The sequence below is a fragment of the Petaurus breviceps genome, unplaced genomic scaffold (assembly GCF_028583685.1).
Source record: "Petaurus breviceps papuanus isolate PSGF00001 unplaced genomic scaffold, PetGlider_PUasm1.0 172, whole genome shotgun sequence".
NCBI lineage: Eukaryota > Metazoa > Chordata > Mammalia > Diprotodontia > Petauridae > Petaurus > Petaurus breviceps.
The window spans coordinates 2451631-2468193 of NW_027185755.1; the positions used below are offsets into that span (position 1 = coordinate 2451631).

The 16563-nt window shown below is 49.2% G+C and overlaps 1 protein-coding gene and 1 long non-coding RNA gene across 7 annotated transcripts in view; one reads left to right on the plus strand and one right to left on the minus strand.

The window, feature by feature from the left end:
* The window catches only part of ADGRL1 (adhesion G protein-coupled receptor L1), a 65242-nt gene that overhangs the window by 34294 nt on the left and 14385 nt on the right, over window positions 1–16563 (plus strand). For 4 of the 6 annotated variants that reach the window (XR_011167383.1, XM_069082922.1, XM_069082921.1 and 1 more), the window contains exons 4-5: window positions 7292–7401; window positions 15751–16551. Coding sequence is in view for 5 of the 6 variants with exons in the window: in XM_069082922.1 (XP_068939023.1) it covers window positions 7292–7401; window positions 15751–16551 (911 nt within the window). In the remaining variant the exon portion in view is untranslated. Of the gene's footprint in view, window positions 1–7291; window positions 7402–10755; window positions 10771–12562; window positions 14362–15750; window positions 16552–16563 lie in introns of those variants that run through there. The other 2 variants (XM_069082924.1, XM_069082923.1) reach the window with 2 other exon arrangements.
* The window catches only part of LOC138157388 (uncharacterized), a 38769-nt gene continuing 33679 nt past the window's right edge, over window positions 11474–16563 (minus strand). Inside the window, exons 3-4 of the long non-coding RNA XR_011167384.1 lie at window positions 15075–15264; window positions 11474–12319 (exon numbers count right to left, since the gene is read on the minus strand). This is a non-coding gene — a long non-coding RNA (uncharacterized lncRNA). The remainder of the gene's footprint in view (window positions 12320–15074; window positions 15265–16563) is intronic.

Here is a 16563-nt window from a genome sequence, read left to right on the forward strand (position 1 = left end):
CTCTCTCTCTCTCTCTCTCTCTCTCTCTCTCTCTCTCTCTCTCTCTCATCTCTTCTTTCTCTCTTCCTCTCTGTCTTCCCTCACCTTCTCTTCTCCTCTTTCCTCCCATTCCCCTCTATTTCTCTCTCTCTGACTCCCTTTTCCTCCTCTCTTCTCTTTCTCTATCTCCCTCCTCCTTCCCTCTCCATCCCTTGAAATTACATTATATAACCTTATAAATACTCCATATACTTCACACTTACATTTTTGTGTATGCCTTACATTGCCTTTTGGATGTAAGTTCCTTGGGGGTGAGAAAAGTGGAGAAAACCTTGTATCTTTGTATCCCTAGAACATAACACAGTGTTTTGCATGGAGTAGGCCCTTAATAGGTGCTGAATTAAATTGATCTGAATCGAATTGAATCTAATCCAGACTCTGCCTGGCTTCAAGACCCTCCACAATTTTAATCCCACTCACTCTCATTGTGCACCTGCTTCTACAGACAGGCTCCATACCTCTCTGGACTCTTCTCACAGGCACACACCAGGGCCATCTCCCACCTCAGCACCTTTGTCCACTGGATTCCCTTGCCAAGCATAACTTACCCTTTTTTTTTAGCTCACCCAGTCCTACTCACCTATCTTAGTTCCTACTTCTAAGAAACCTTCCAGGGCCGGCTAGGTGGTGCAGTGAATAGAGCACTGGCCCTGGAGTCAGGAGGACCTGAGTTCAAATCCGGCCTCAGACACTTAACACAAAACTAGCCATGTGACTTGGGGCAAGTCACTTAACCCTAATTGCCCTCCAAAAAGCAAAAAAAAAAAAAAAAAGAGAGAGAGAAAGAAAAAAGAAAAGAAACCTTCCAGTGAAAGAGCCTTAATTGTTCTTTCTCTCTCTTTTTTTCTTTCTCTCTTTTGAATGCCCTCCTGGCTTTCCTGGCTTCTTCAAGCCCAGCTAAAATCCCACCACATATAGGAAACCTTTCCCCACCCCTCTTAGTCCTATTACCGTCCCTCGCATTTATCCCACTTGTTTGCAGATCTCTATGAACTCTGACTCTGCTACATTGAGGTAGCACTAGTTCAGTTGTTCCAGCCCTTTCCAACTCTTCATGAACCCAGGAAAACCCCAAATGGGGTCACAGAGACTTGGACACAATTGAAAAATGACTGAGCGTGGCAAAGAGACTGGTACCTTCTCCATCTGACTTTACAGATGAGGAAACTGAGGCAAATAGGGTTAAGTGACTTGCCCAGGGTCACACAGCTAGGAAGTGTCCAGATTTGAACTCAGGAAGACTTATCTTCCTGGCTCCAGGCCTAGGCATTCTATCCACCTTGCTGCCCAGTTGCCTAACTTTGAGGGTAGGCACTGCCTTTTGCTTCCTTCTGTATTCTCAGGGCTTAGCTGGTAAATATTGCTTAGTGCTTTCTGAGCAATGGATTGTCTAGCTGACTGACTCCTACTGAAGCAGAGAATGAAAGAATCTCACATCTGTAGGGACCCTCAAAGAGGGTCTAGCCTCACTAACCAATGGATTGATCAACAGATCAATAAACCACCTACTATGTGTCCGACACTGTACTAAACATTGAGAATACAAAAACCAAAGTGAAATACATGTCTACACACAAAATAGATGCAAGGTCATTAAGTGGGAGCCGAGGATGCAGAAGGTGGTGCTTGAACTGGGTCTTGATGAAGACGAGGGACTCTGAGAAGTGGTGGCGAGGAGAGCGGTGTGTACATACACAGCTCCAGCCACTGCACTGGCACAGAGACAGCAAAGGGCTTGTCGTTCACCAGGAAAACTGAGGTCTGTGTTTGTTGGACTGTATGATGTATGAAGAATAACACTAGAGCATGGTGGTGAAGGGCTTAAGTACCGGTGCCAAACAGCAGAATCTATAGCTGATCCTGGAGGTAATAGGGAGTCACCAATGCTTCTTGAGCAGGGGAGTGACATGGTCAGACCTACTGTGCATCAGAAAAACCACTTTGGCGGCTGTGTGGAGGATGGATTTGAGCAGGGAGGATCCTGAGGCAAGGAGGCTACATGGAAAGCTACTGCAGTAGTTGATGAGAAGTCAGTCAATGAGCATTTATTAAGCACCTACTGTATGCTCATACATTTAGCTCAGACACTGAGCTAAATGCTACAAGTACAATAAAAGGCAAAAGATAGTCCTTGCCCTCAAGGAGCTCACAATCTAATGGGATTAGCAGCATGCAAACAAATGTATATGAACAGGCTACATACAGGATAAAATATGTTTTCAGTCCTGTCTGACTCTTCGTGGCCCTATTTGGGATTTTCTTGGCAAAGACACAGGAGTGTATTTGCTATTTCCTTCTCCAGCTCATTTTACAGATGGAGACACTGAGGCAAACAGGGTTAAGTGACTTGCCTAGGGTCACAGAGCTAGCAAGTATCTAGGGCAAGGGTGGGGAACATAGAGACCACATGTGGCCCCCTAGGTCCTCAAGTGTGGCCCTTTAATTTGAAATTTGTTCTGTGAAGTTTGGATTCAGTCACAGGGCTGCATTTAGGGACCTAGAGGGTCACATGGGACCCAGAGGCTGCAGGTTCCCCACCCTTGGTCTAGGGCCATATTTGAACTCAGTTCGTCCTGACTCTGCTCACAGCACTCTATCTACTGAGCCACCTACCTGCCTCCTAGGCAGAGGTTAAGTGACTTGCCCAGGGTCATCCAGCTAATAAACATCTGGGGCCAGATCTGAACTCAGGTCTTCCTGACTCCGGGCCTGGCACTCTACCGATATCTAGCTGCTGAGAGAGAGGAGTTAAGGGTGATACAGAGGGTGTGAGCCAGGGTGAAGAATGGTTGCAGCCTTGGACAGAAATAGGGAATTCAGAATGAGAGTAAATGGGGGAAGAGAACAAACATCCAGTAAGCACCTATTGTGTGCCAGGCACTGGGATAAGCACTTTTCAGATATTATCCCATTTGATCAAATGTCTTAGTTCAAGTGGGGTTTGGGGGAAAGGATAGTAAGTTCTGCTCCAAGCCTCTTTTGGCATGCCTATGGGACATTCAACTCAAAATGTCTAATAAGCAGTTGGTGTGTTGGGATTGGAGCTCAGGAGAGAGACTAGGGTTGGATATCTAGATCTGGGATTCATTCTTATAGAGATGATAATTAAACCTATGGGAACTGATGAGGTCCCTCACAAGAGGGTGAACAGAGAGAAAAGGGCTCAGGATAGAAGCTTGTGGGGCATCCACAGTTAGGAGATGCATTATGGAAGAAGACCCAGCAAAACTGTCTGAGAAGTGCTCGAGCCATCAGGCAAATACCTACCAGATCAGGACGGAAGCTCCCCTACAACATCTCAGAAAAATAGTCACATTTCTGTTAAGAGCCCCCCCCCCTTCTGCCAGTGATGAAGAGCTGCCCCATTGCACTGTGGGACTGAGCTTCATATAGTCTGATTGACATTATTTCCTTATAACTTTGTGCACAAGTCACTTTTCCATATCTAACCCACAAGCAGGGGGTGCTGAAGCCAGTTCAAATTGGAGAATAGCATTGTTCAGTTTTCAATATACCTCGAAAATCAGCAAATGCTACAAATCAGGCCTTGAATTATTGTTTCAATGATTATTGACTTAAGAAAGGGTGATTAATGCAAACTTAAGTGTGTCCTACATACATTTTTTTTCCAGAAAGTTGATTTTTAGTTATTTACCAGTACACTCCTGTCCATAAGTAACTTGAGGACCCTTGTCTAGCTCCAACCTATCTTTCCAACTTTATTTCTCATTACCTGCCACCCCCTTTACTTCATCTTTGTTCTGTTGGGAGCAGACATCTAACTATTCCCTAACCTTGTCCTGACCTCCTACCGCTGTGAACTTGTACAGACTTCAGTGGACTGTCCATATCTCCCCTCTGTTGAAATCTTTCCTTTTCAAGGCCCCACTCAGGTCCTCACTCATGTGTGAGAGCTTCCTTTTTCTTTTCCCTTTAAAGAGGCAATCAGGGCTAAGTGACTTGCCCAGGGTCACATGGCTAATAAGTGTGTAAAGCCAGATTTGAATTTTTAGGTCCTCCTAATTCCAGGGGCAATGCTCTATCCACTGGGCTGCCTAGCTGCCCCTATACATTCCTGCTGCCAATTACAATCTTTCAGGTTAGAATCTCTCTCTTGGTCCTCTCCTATAAAATTTTCTCATTTTGCTTTCCATCAGGTGCTAAAATAAAATAAAATTTTAAAATAAAAGTCTTATTGGCACCTTTTGGGGTTTTTTCTGCTTGTGTCATCACTATCTCCTCCAGGAAAGCCATGTAGAAAAAAATAGCATCAAAGCATAACTAACTGGCCCAGTGACCATGTCTGCCAGTATAGGCGATGTCCCATCTCTGTAGTCTCCCACCTCTCTACTGAAAGAGATGCCTGCCACCTTTTATCTTTTCTTGGTACCAACAGTGGTCATGACAGTTGTTCAGGGTTCAGTTTCACTTGACCATTCTTATTCCTTTACAGTTATTCCAGTCTTGTACTATTCTCCTGATTCTGCTTATTTCACTCTACATCAGTTCATGCAAGTCTTCCCATGTTTCTCTGAATTCCCTCAGTTATAGTTATTGTTTCTGATAATGCCGTCCACATATGGCAGCTTTTTCCAGTCAAATCCCCATTATGCATCCATTTTGTTTCCTAATTTTTGCCATGACAGTACTTTGCACACAGTAAATACTTAATAAATGCTTTTACCCAATCATTCATTCCAACGAGGACTGCTATGTCTATTATAAAGGAAGGGGACTGGTGACACAGTGAGTCAGGAAGACCTGAGTTCAAAAATCTGGCCATGGGCACTCAGCTGTGTGGCCCTGGGAAAGTTACTTCACCTTTGTTAACTCAGTTTCCTCAACTATAAAATGGGGATAATAATAATAGCACCTCCCTCAAAAGGCTGCTGTAAGGATCAAGTGAGATAATATTTGTAAAAAGAGCTTAGCACAGTGACTGGCACATAGTAGGTATGATATAAATGCCTATTCCCTTCCCTTCTTTTTGCTTCTAGGGGGTCCTGGACCTCACTGGGTTATTTGCCCAGTATGAGACCTCTAAGTAAAAGAGTATAAACGGTTTAGTCTCTTTTCACATAACTCCTAGTTATCTTCCAGAAATGGACTGGTTTATAGCTCCCTACCTCAGTATCTTAGTAAGTATGTGTCATCCCCTTAGTAAACAGCAAGCTCCTTGAGGTCGAGGTGTATGTCCCACTGGGTAAGTATGCAAAGACAGCTTGTCAAATGAATGAATAAGTGAATATCATTCTCTTGTTCTGAAAACAAACGAATACATGAATGCTGAATGTAATCAAGTAAGCAGACCTTTTCTGACACCTATTCTGTGCTCAGTCCTGTGCTTGGCTATGCTGGGACAAGAGGGGGAGGCGAACAGATGAACTCAACGTGATTAGTATTAGCAATAATCATAATAATAACTAGCTGCCTATAATAAGGTATAATGTTCTGTAATACAGAAACACATATTATAATATAATAATATATCACTTTCTATAATAAATAATTCTATAATTTCTATAATATATGTGTATATATAGAATATAATTCTACAGTTTCTATAATATATAACTCTATATAAATAACAATATAATAATATTAAAAATAATACAAATAAAAATATATAATTATATACAAATAACTTTCTACAGTCCTTACCATATGCCAGGCACTGTACTAAGTGCTTTATAATTATCTCATCCTGTTGAGCTTCCTGATAACCCTGGGAGGTAGGTACTATTATTATCCTGATTTTACAGATGAGGAAACTGAGGCAAACACAGGTTAAGTGACTTGCCCAGGATCACACAGCTAGTATGTATCTGATGCCAGATTTGAACCACGTTTCCATGGCTCCAGGCCCAGGGCTCTATCTACCGTGATGCCTGAGTGTTAATAACTTCTCACATTTATTTCTTTTTTTTTTTATAAGCAAATCAGGGTTAAGTAACTTGCTCAAGGTTACACGGCCAGTTATTATTTCTGGGTGTGGTGCTGAGTATCTGAGCCCGGATTTGATCCAGGTCATCCCGACACTGGAGCCAGTGCTCTTACTCGCTGAGCCACCTGGCCGCCCCTAAGCAATTGGGGTTAAGTAACTTGCTCAAGGTTACACGGCCAGGTGTTTCTGGGTGGGTGCTAAGTGTCTGAGCCCGGGATTCGATCTCCAGGTCTTCTCAACACTGGAGCCGGTGCTCTTACTGGCTGTGCTACCTGGCCGCCCCCTCACATTTATTTCTATAGTACTTTAAAGTTTACAGATCACTCTTCTCACAACAGCTCTTAGAGACTAGCACCACAAGTTACTTTTTCTCATTTCATAGATGAGAAAGAAGCTCAAAGAGGTTAATTGACTGTTCCATGGTCACACAGCTCATTAGTGTCAAAGCCAGGATTCAAACTCGTCTATATTTAGTCCAAGTTCAGTATTTTCTCCCCAGCATACCATGCTCCAAATTTCAGGAAACTGGCAGGTTTTTTTGTTTGTTTGTTTTTGTAGATGTTCTGAAACTTTTTATTTTATTTTTAAAAGACAGCAATAATTAAATCATTAAACAAACCGGAAAGTTCAACGGACTTCTTCTGAAACCCGAATGCTGAGCTCAGGTCTTAGCCAGGACTGATGGTCCATGGCCCCACACTGCTCCCCTCTCCTGGTTCTGTGAGATCCTACAGACCCCATTATTCAGTGAGGTTGCCCCCAAGCCTCTGTCTGAGGAGTGAATTCTAGTCATCTCTTTGGAAAGGCAATAAAAGGGGCCAGGGAGTCACCTTCCACCAAGCCCGGGAGCAGCAATGCTGTTTTCACTATATAAAGATCCACCTGGGTCTTGGGCACCCTAAAGCCCTGGTGATTAGCTATACAAGGGTAGCCCTTTGCAAAGAAGGCTGAGAATCTCTTTCTTGTTATTAGCAAAAGGTAAACAGACCCCCCCCCAGAAAACATTGAAAATATAGAAATAATCCAATGAATTTTGCCATCTCAAAATCACACATGCTAGTAGGAGAAATGAGATTTACACATTCAATGGTCCATTTGGAGCAGAGGCAGGGAGTGTGTCTTCCTCAAGGTTCATTCCCCCACCCAGGCTTCACCCAACACTTGGGTCCTAGCCCTCTCCCTGGAATGTTCTCCCATTTCCTTCCTTGGTAATGGGAAAGAGAAAGGGGCCACCCAAGGTCAAAAGACAAGGGGAAATTCCCCTTCTCTACCCTGCCTTATCCCTGTCATGGTCTTGTCTCTCCACAGGTGTAACAACAGAACTCAGTGCGTGGTGGTGGCCGGTTCTGATGCCTTCCCAGACCCCTGTCCTGGGACCTACAAGTACCTGGAGGTGCAGTACGACTGTGTCCCCTACAGTGAGTCACCTTGTTCCTCGCACGGACACGGGCCCCATCCTCTCCCCCCACACCGAGTGAGGAGGAGACACCTGTGTCCCCAGGGAGCCTGGGTGGGAGCAAGGAAGAAGGCACAGGGCACTATGGGACAGACTTTGTCTCTTCCTACTTTCTTGCCCTGGGACCCTCACACTCTCCCACCCTCAGATATTGTCACACTCCCTCCGTCATTCGTGACCTATTCCTCACTTCTTCATACTTTTCCCTCACCCTCGGTCCCCTCTCCCTCACATTTATTCTCTCTCCCCAGAACACTCATCCCCATGGCCATCTCCTGATCTTTCCCTCATACCTTCTCCGCTTCTTCCTTGCACTCTCCTGTCCTCCATTCCACCTTCATCTGCTCTTCCTGGCACTCCCACATTCATCTCTCACACAGTCACACTCTTGAGGCCCCACAATTTGACCTTTGTGCCCTTATTCCTTTGGATCTCCCACATTATAGGATGTGCCCGCCAAGGCCTCTAGGCTCTTGGGCCAGAGGGGATGACTGATACCAAACCCCAAGGGGTGAGTGAGGCCAATACATCTTCTAGGAGATGCACGGCTCCTTTCAGTCTGCCTTTTCATCTGCACCACACTCCTTCCTGTTGACTAGGAAGTTCCACCATTGTCAGTTGGGAGTGGCTATTGGATAACCCTTTGGATAACCCTTGGAGGCCACAAGGAGAGGATTTAAGGAGCCAGGAGCTCAGCTGTAATACACCCTGTCAGGGGGAGCAGCCACGGAGCTGGGGAAAGGGTTTCTTCTCCTCCTCGGTTACTCTCCCCTTCCCCCACCACCACCATTTCCCTTCTTTCCTGCTCCCCTTCTTTCCTTCCCTCCTCACCCTTATCCCCAACCCCAGCTTCTTATAGCCAATTTGGAAGCAAGGACTTGGGGGGAGGTGGAAAGGGAGAAGTGAGGGCCCCCAGTATGTATGTTTTGGGGGTTGGGGAAGGGCAGGGGGAGCAGGAGGCCCTGGTAATTCCCTCCCCACCCCCCATCCCCACCCACTTTAATTTCTTCTCACAGGTGGCTGTCCATGCTGGGGGAAATCGCTAATGTGCTTCCTTAACTTTCTCCTTTGACTCCTCATCCTTTACTTTCAGCACCCAAGGCCTCCATCCAGCTACCACCTAAGGGGAAAGTCCCTCTCTCCTCGTTGAAGCCCTCCCCCCACACAGCACTGGGGGCAATCTCTCCCCATCCCTGCTCCCACCTCCAACTCACCTACTGATGTTGGGATAGCAGGGAATATAGATAGAAACCAGTGTATAAATCACTGAAAAGACAACGCCAATATTTTTACGCCCCTGTTACCCAGGCAAGAAAATAGGCCGACAAAGATCCCAGGGTCAGAGTAGACTCATGAAGCAACGTGAAAAGACGAGAATAAAGTTAAGGGCTCTTGGAGTCATGTTAGCCCATGTTAAATTCTGTGTAGTTGGACTATTGGACCTCTAGGTCTGATCCTGAGTTCCATAAGTTGAAAGGAAGGAGGGAAGAGCTTGGAGATAGGCCGAGTAAGAGATGGTATAAGAAATGGATTGCTGTGGGCAGAGTCCTGTCCTAGGCATGGGGAACACACAGAAGATGGGTGGAGCATAATCTCACTTAGGAGGAGTCCCTGGTCTGATCCATCCTCAAATGTCCCAAGGTCTAATGAGAAAAACAGAGTGCACACACAGAGCTACGAGAAGGGACCACAGAATACAGAGTAGGTGCAAGTGAACTCCACAGGCATTCAGCCTATGGTAAGCACCTCGACTCAAGGCAGTCAGGAAGGACATAAGCTCTCCCTGCACTCAGACCTGGAACAAGACATGGGCTGGAGTTAGACAGTGGCAGGAAGGACAGATGGGCTGGGAGGAACCAGGAGGCTCTGGAACAAGGAACCAGGGAGGCCTGTTCAAGTCCCACTTGGAACTTCCTTAGAGAGCCAGCCTAGGGGCTGCTGGAAGAATTGTCCAAAGGTGAGAGAAGAGCTGGGGAGGAGGCCTTCCCCTGGTAGCAGAGATGGGGGACCCCAGTGCTGCTGTGGACGCCTCTCAAGGAGGCCTGGGGTGGGCTGCGGGTGGAAGCTGGGGGAAGGGGAAGGGACCCCATGGAACACGCCCAACTAACAGCCACTTTGCTTTGCAGCTGAGTGCAGTCTAACCCCCTCAACCCCCCTTCCTCCCCCAGGTGCCTGCTGGGCCACGGGCAGGTGTGTGTGCGTGTGGAGCACCCAGCTCCTTGGTTAGGGCAGCTTGGCTAGGGAAATCAGAGTTTCAGTCACCCTGGCAGGGAGAGTGTCTGTTACCACCCCTGGCCCCTCCCTCCTCTTCCCACAGACCCCACTGTGTCTCTCCATCAGTCTGTCACCGTATCTCTGGCACTTTGTTTCTCTCCACCCGTCTGTCTCTCCCTCCATCTCTGTACCTCTCTGTGTATAACTGACACACTCTTGATCTCCATGTCTATTTTCCTCTCCATCTTTGCCCATCTCTCTTTGTGTGTGTGTGAGCACTTTGCAAACTTTCAAACACTATATAAATGTGAGTTATTATTATTGTGCTATTTTTGCTATCTGTCTCTGTTTGATTTTCTTTTCCTGTGTTTATTCTGCCTGGATTAGAGTGGGGTACTTAAACTCTGTAGGGCATTGAGTGAAAGGGCATAGAACTTGATCACCTTGAGCAGGGGACCTGAGCCATCAGGAACAGGGCTCTATTCTTCCCTGGGCCCCCAGAGAAAGGAGAAGGTGCCGAGAGCAGGCCAAGGAACCTTGGCCCACGGCTCTTCCTCACACCCCTCTCGGCTAGCCCCAGCCAGGCTCGGTTGTCCAGCTTCTCTTTCAGGAAGGCAGCCCAGACACTTGAGCTGAGGGTTCAATGCGAAGCAGCCTCCTTGCAGCTGGCACTCCCAGCTCCCAGTCTCCCCTCTGTCCGTCTCTCCGTGTCTCTCTTCCTTGCTTCCTTCTGTCTCTTTGTCTCTGCTCCCTTTGCTCTGAATTGCCTTGGTGTTTCTCCTTCTCCCTCTGTCTCCCCCCTTTTCTGTGCCTGTCCCTGTCATCGGGCCCTCTGTCTCCCTCTCGCCAAGTCTCTCTGTGTCTGTCTCTCTAGACACTCCCCCAGCCCCTCCACTTGCCCCAATGGAAGGGATTTGGGGGGAGGAGGGGGCGGCCGAGCGGTGCTGAGGGGTTGGGGAAGCAGGTGTGAGGAAGGAAAAGGAGAAGGGGATGCATTGCCAGAAAAGAAACAAAAAGCAATTTAATCTCTTTTTTTTTTTCTCTTTTTTTCTTGCACCCTTTTTCAATTGTTTTTCTCTCTCTCTTCCGATGCTTAAAGTAGAAGTGGAGCAGAAAGGTAAACGCACTGTTACCAATGCTAACCCCTAACTCACATTTTGTTCTCCCCGTGCCTATACTTAATGTGACCCCCCCTCCCTGCCCCTCTCTCCCTGCTCCCTCCTCCGCCCCGCCCCACCCTACTCCCCACTTTCTCCTTCCTCTCCTCCCCCCTCCAAATCAAGACGATGCTCTCCGAGCCTGGTGCCCCCTGCCAGGTTGGGAGCAGCCCCCCCCCTGTGCCAGCCACGGGCTCTTCCGCCCTCCCGACAACCCCACGGAGGGGCTTCTCTCTGAGTCCGGACTCTTCTCTGTCTGTCTCTCTCTCTGTCTCTCTGTGTGTCTTTCTCTTTCTCTCTCTCTCTTTCTCTCTCGCTTTCTTTCTCTTTCTCTCACCTAGTCCTTGACCCCTGTCAGGGACCTGACAGCCTCTCATGCCTCTTTTTGCCTCCTTCAGGGGAAATATGTAAGCAACCAGGGCTAGTTTGTTTGGGGAGTAGGGGGCACGCACCTCACTCTCTCTCCCCAAACTGCCCACCCCAACTTTTCCCCCAAGACTTCCTTCCCTCTCTTCCCCCACTGGGGGTCATTGATCTCCTTCTTTCCTCTGCCTTCTCTGGAATTGGGTTTGGGTTTGGGTTTGGAGGGGGGAAGGGAGGGGAGGGAAGGAGAAAGGGGCACGGTTCATTTTCCTTTGGGGGAGCTGATTATTCCACTGGCTTCTGACAGCTACTGAAGCTCTCTTCTCACTTTGGAGTTTCCAAGGCAAAGAGGTGTTTTGGAGAATGGAGTACCAGTCCTCCCTACTACCCCCACCCCCCACCCCTCGCCCTGCTCTGCCCTTCCAAGTCAGGAACCGAGAGACCTGGGAGTGCCCTGCCGTAGAGGGGAAGGTGGGGAAAGGGGAGGGGCTTGGAGGTGTGTGTGTACGGTTTGGGAGTGGGGTGGGGCTTTCTCTGGTTTTTGTTTGGTTTGGGTTTTTTTTTTTTTTTCCATATTTGCGAAGCTGCAGTCAGGGTTTCTTCTGGGCTGTTGTGGTTAGTGGGCCAGAGGAGAGTGGGGATTGGGGAGAGGGGCGCTTCCAGGAGTACCGTAATTTCAAGCCTGTATAGCCTATCCTCCACTAGGGAAAAGAGATTGGTGGAGTGCTCATTGTGGGCAGGCCAGAGTCCTGACCTCAGGTTTCTTTTAAAGACTTTGGGTTGGGGCGGGCAGACAGTGACTCTCTTCCCTCAGAGTTTTACAAATGGCAAATCTGGAATGCATTAAGGTGCCACCTGCAAGAGACAAGAAGTTGGGTATTATTAGTATCCCTTTTGGCCCTGAAATTACGGTACATGGAGTATCCCTGTTATGAGGAAGGGGGATATTGCTGAGCTGTTCTCCCTCCCTACCCCTCCCCTTCCTGTAGGAGACCTGGGCAGTCAGCCTTCCTGGGTCCCTGCCCCCCAGCCCATCCCCCCTCTCTCGCCCCTTTCTCTTTCCTTGAGTCTCTCTTCCTCCTGGTACCCCCGACGCTCTCCTTGCAGGCACAGCTTGGACACACCGGCTCTGGATTATTCTCTCTCCTGGTTTTGGGGAAGGGTGACATATTGTTGGGTGGACACACCCATAGGGATGACCACTTGCTGGTTGTGGTTAAGGGCCAAACCCATGAGCACATACCCTGCTATTCCCTCCCCTTTTGCCCCCTCCCTCCCCCGTATTATTGCTAACAATTTATTCTTCCTTCCCCCTCTGCCAGGTCAGGCTCCAAGACCCTGTGTTGTCCCCTCCACCACCACCACCACCACCACCACCACCACCACCACCACCACCACCATACCACATACACACCAACCCCCACTCACCTGGCAGAGAAAACCCAGCATGGAAAAAGGGGGAAACTGAGGCACAAGGGGTTAGGGGAAGGAGTCATCATCCTCGACCTGAGATGGCCTGAGTCAAGAGAGCTAATACCAGGATAGGATGGGCAAAGAACCTAAAGTATGTATGCCAGAGCTGGCTGGCAGAAGCACTGGGTGGAAGGGACTAAAAGATATAGTTATAAATGGACATATGGATGAATGAAGGGCCCTGGGACCTTTGGTGCATACTTACTTTCCCTTTCCAAAGTCAGTCTCTTAAACTGAACCAGAATCCCCTTGAGGGAATGCCTATGGTGTCACCCACACTCACTCAGAACCCTCCATGGGTTCCAGGGAATCCCCACTACGAAGGGAAGCAGGACCTATTGGATGGTAAGTTTCCTAGGTTCCTTTACTATCTTTGTGCCTCAGTTTCCCCTTACCCTGTTACATGGGAGAAGCTTCTGCCTGCTTCATGCTTTGGGACCTTCTGAGGCTCTCCAAGAAGCTGGGGAAGTGGGGGAAGCCTCCCCCCCACATGGACAAATTCTGTGTGTCTCAGCCCAAACTCCCCAAATTAACTGGGGATGCTTGAGAGGCAATGGCTACCTGCTGCTGTCCCTTCAGGTCAATGTCCAAGAAGGGCTCTTAGATACTCCCTTTCCTCCCCTGTGCCCACTAGGCCAGCACCTTCAGAAAGGAGCTGAGTGAAAGCAGAGAATTCACTTCAGACCCCAGGACCCCAGCTCCCTGTGCCTCTTCCTCTCCCTCATGGCCTTGGTTTCAGGCGGGGCAGAGACTCTGGAGGGATGGGTCTTCCAGAACCACATAACCCTGTTGTACTCAATGCCTATAGTCCCTGAAATGAGGGAGATAATACAAATCAGCTTCAGTTGTATGGTGGGAAATACTAAAAGTGTGTTGTGGCTCAGGGGCAAATTAGAACCCGCTATTCTGTGAGGGGGAGTACGGGAACTGTCCTGCAGAGAAGATAAACCAGTTTTGGGGGGAGTGGAAAGAGCACAGAGACTGGGGTCAGAACACTTGAATTTGAATTTTTGATCTACTGCCTATTGGTGTGACCTTGGGCAAGTGCCTTAACCTTGCTAGATCTCATTCTCGTCCTCTATCGAATATTTGGACTAGAGCAGGAGGAGCTCTTGTATCTTGGCCCCCTCTGGCAGTCTGGCCAAACCTACAAAGCCCTTCCCAGAATGTTCATTTTTTTCTTCTAGAATCTTAACGGAAAATTTCCTTCAGTTAGGTATTAGTGAAAATAAAGGTCACTTTCCCCCATCCAAGTCCACACACCTCCTGAAATCTATCCCTAGGCCCTGCCCCTGAAGGGTCTGCTGACCCCCGGTTAGGAAGCCCTGGGCTAGAGGCTGTCTTCCGACTCCAAATTCCACAATCTTAAGATGATAATATCCATGATCTTGTGACTGAGCGGTTTTTTGAATGGGGGTGAGGCTAGACATTGCTGGAAGGATGAGAAGCCGCCCATGTCCGGGTGGGGGCGGAGGAGGGTGACTGATCCTCATCGTTAATAGCAGTCTGTGCCACCTCGGTGTGTTGGGGAGAGGCTAACTCAGTTTCAGCCCAGTCCTCGGGTGGTGAGAAGGGAGGGGCAGGGCAGAGCTGGACACAGAGATGCAGTTGAGGTTTTCCTCCTTTTCAGGGAATGGGGGGGGTGGGGCGGGGCCCCCACCTTTCTGACACCAACGCTGCCTTGATCCCTCTTCCCGAGCCCGGGACGGCCGCAGGTAAATCGGGGGGAGGGGGAGGGAGAGGGAGGCCGGTGGTTGGGGGGGCCCTGTCTTCATCCTAGATTCTCGTTCCCTCCCTCGGCCCCTCCTGGCCGGACCTGGGATTGCACCCGAGTAATCCTGGGCGGGCCTGGATTCTGGAGTGAATTCTCTGCTCGCCCCTATCCAGCCTCTCTCTTTCTCTCTCTCTCCTTCCGCCAGCATTATTAACCTTTTCTCCCCAGGCTCGCTCGGGCTCGCCTCGGACCCAGGATTGGCGCCGCCGCCCCCTCCCCTTCCTTGTCTCTCTTCTCCGCCGCATAGCTGTCCTTTGCCCTTCCCCCCCCTCCTCTCCTGCCTCCTCCCTCCGTCTCCACACCAGTCCTCCCCCCATGTGCACGAGTGCCAGTGTCTGTTGCTGAAATGATCGTGTAGTGACCCCCTAGAGAAACCCTACCAGCGAGGGGGTGAGGGGAGCCGCCCTTTCCACCCCACCCCCCATCCCCATCCCAGGCTGGAACTTGCCCCTGGGAAACCTCTTCCTTGCTCTTTATTGTGTGGGGGAAGACTGGGCTTCATCATCATCACCACCATCATCAACATCATTATAACCATCACTGGAAGAGCTGATACCCCTTCCCCTCCCCCTGGTGGGGCGAGGCCTTGACAGTACTATCGGTGAGAAGGAGCCCTCAATACCACCAGTGGTGTGGGGGACCCTTAACACCCACCTCTGGTCAGGGAGGATCCTAGACAGTGCCAGTGGTATGGGGGAGTCTCAGCAACACCACTGGTGCGGGAGCCCAAAACACCTTCAAGTTTTCCAGGCAGAGAAAGTGGGGCACAGTCCGTCTCCCAGTGGAGGAGAGTGTGTGGGTCTTCTAAAACATCCATGGAAATGGAGGCATATTGATTGACTTCCTGAAGGAGAAAAATAGAGGCACAAAGTGGGGAGTGGGTAAAAAAAAAGTCAAGGGAATACTGCTATGCACCCAATTAAGTTATTCTATATGAACACTTAGGGGAGGTGTCAAAGCAAAGGAGCAAACCCTTTATCCCTGGCCAGTGCAGTCTCTTATCTGGCACATATGAAAAAGAAGGGTTCTGTTCCCACAAACTAACCAGGTCTTGACTTACCACTCTCAGCTTTCAGAGGTAACCTCTCCAGGGCAGGGAACAGCAAGGAAGGTGCCCCATCCCCACCCCAGATACTCCTTTCCCATCACCAGTCCCACCAAGCAACCGTGACTGCAGCCGCAGGAGGGGAGACCTGCTTTTTAACCTGGCCTCCTATGATCAATTCCTCCTTTCTCCTTTCTCCTTTCTCTCTCTCTCTCTCTCTCTTTCTCTCCCCCGTGCCTTCTCTCTACCCCCTTACTTCCCCTATCCTGCCTGCCCCTGGCCCAGTCTTCGTGTGCCCTGGGACTCTTCAGAAGGTGCTGGAGGCCACATCTACACATGAGTCAGAGCACCAATCAGGGGCATGGTGCAAGGACCCACTACAAGCTGGGGACCGCATCTATGTGATGCCCTGGATCCCCTACCGAACAGACACACTGACCGAATATGCATCATGGGAGGATTATGTGGCTGCCCGCCACACCACCACCTACCGCCTACCCAACCGTGTGGACGGCACAGGCTTTGTAGTCTATGATGGTGCTGTCTTCTACAATAAGGAACGAACTCGAAACATTGTCAAGTATGATCTACGGACGCGTATCAAGAGTGGGGAGACAGTGATCAACACTGCTAACTACCATGATACGTCACCCTACCGTTGGGGGGGCAAGACAGATATTGACCTTGCAGTGGACGAGAATGGGCTGTGGGTCATTTATGCCACGGAAAGCAACAATGGGCGGTTGGTGGTAAGCCAGCTCAATCCCTACACCCTGCGCTTTGAGGGCACTTGGGAGACAGGCTATGACAAGCGATCAGCCTCCAATGCCTTCATGGTTTGTGGGGTCCTCTATGTGCTACGCTCAGTGTATGTGGATGATGACAGCGAGGCTGCTGGAAACCGAGTTGACTACGCCTTCAACACCAATGCCAACCGAGAGGAGCCTGTCAGCTTGGCATTTCCCAACCCTTACCAGTTTGTCTCCTCAGTTGATTACAATCCCCGTGACAATCAGCTTTATGTGTGGAACAACTATTTTGTGGTGCGCTACGGTCTTGAGTTTGGACCCCCAGACCCCAGTGCTGGTAAGGGCAACC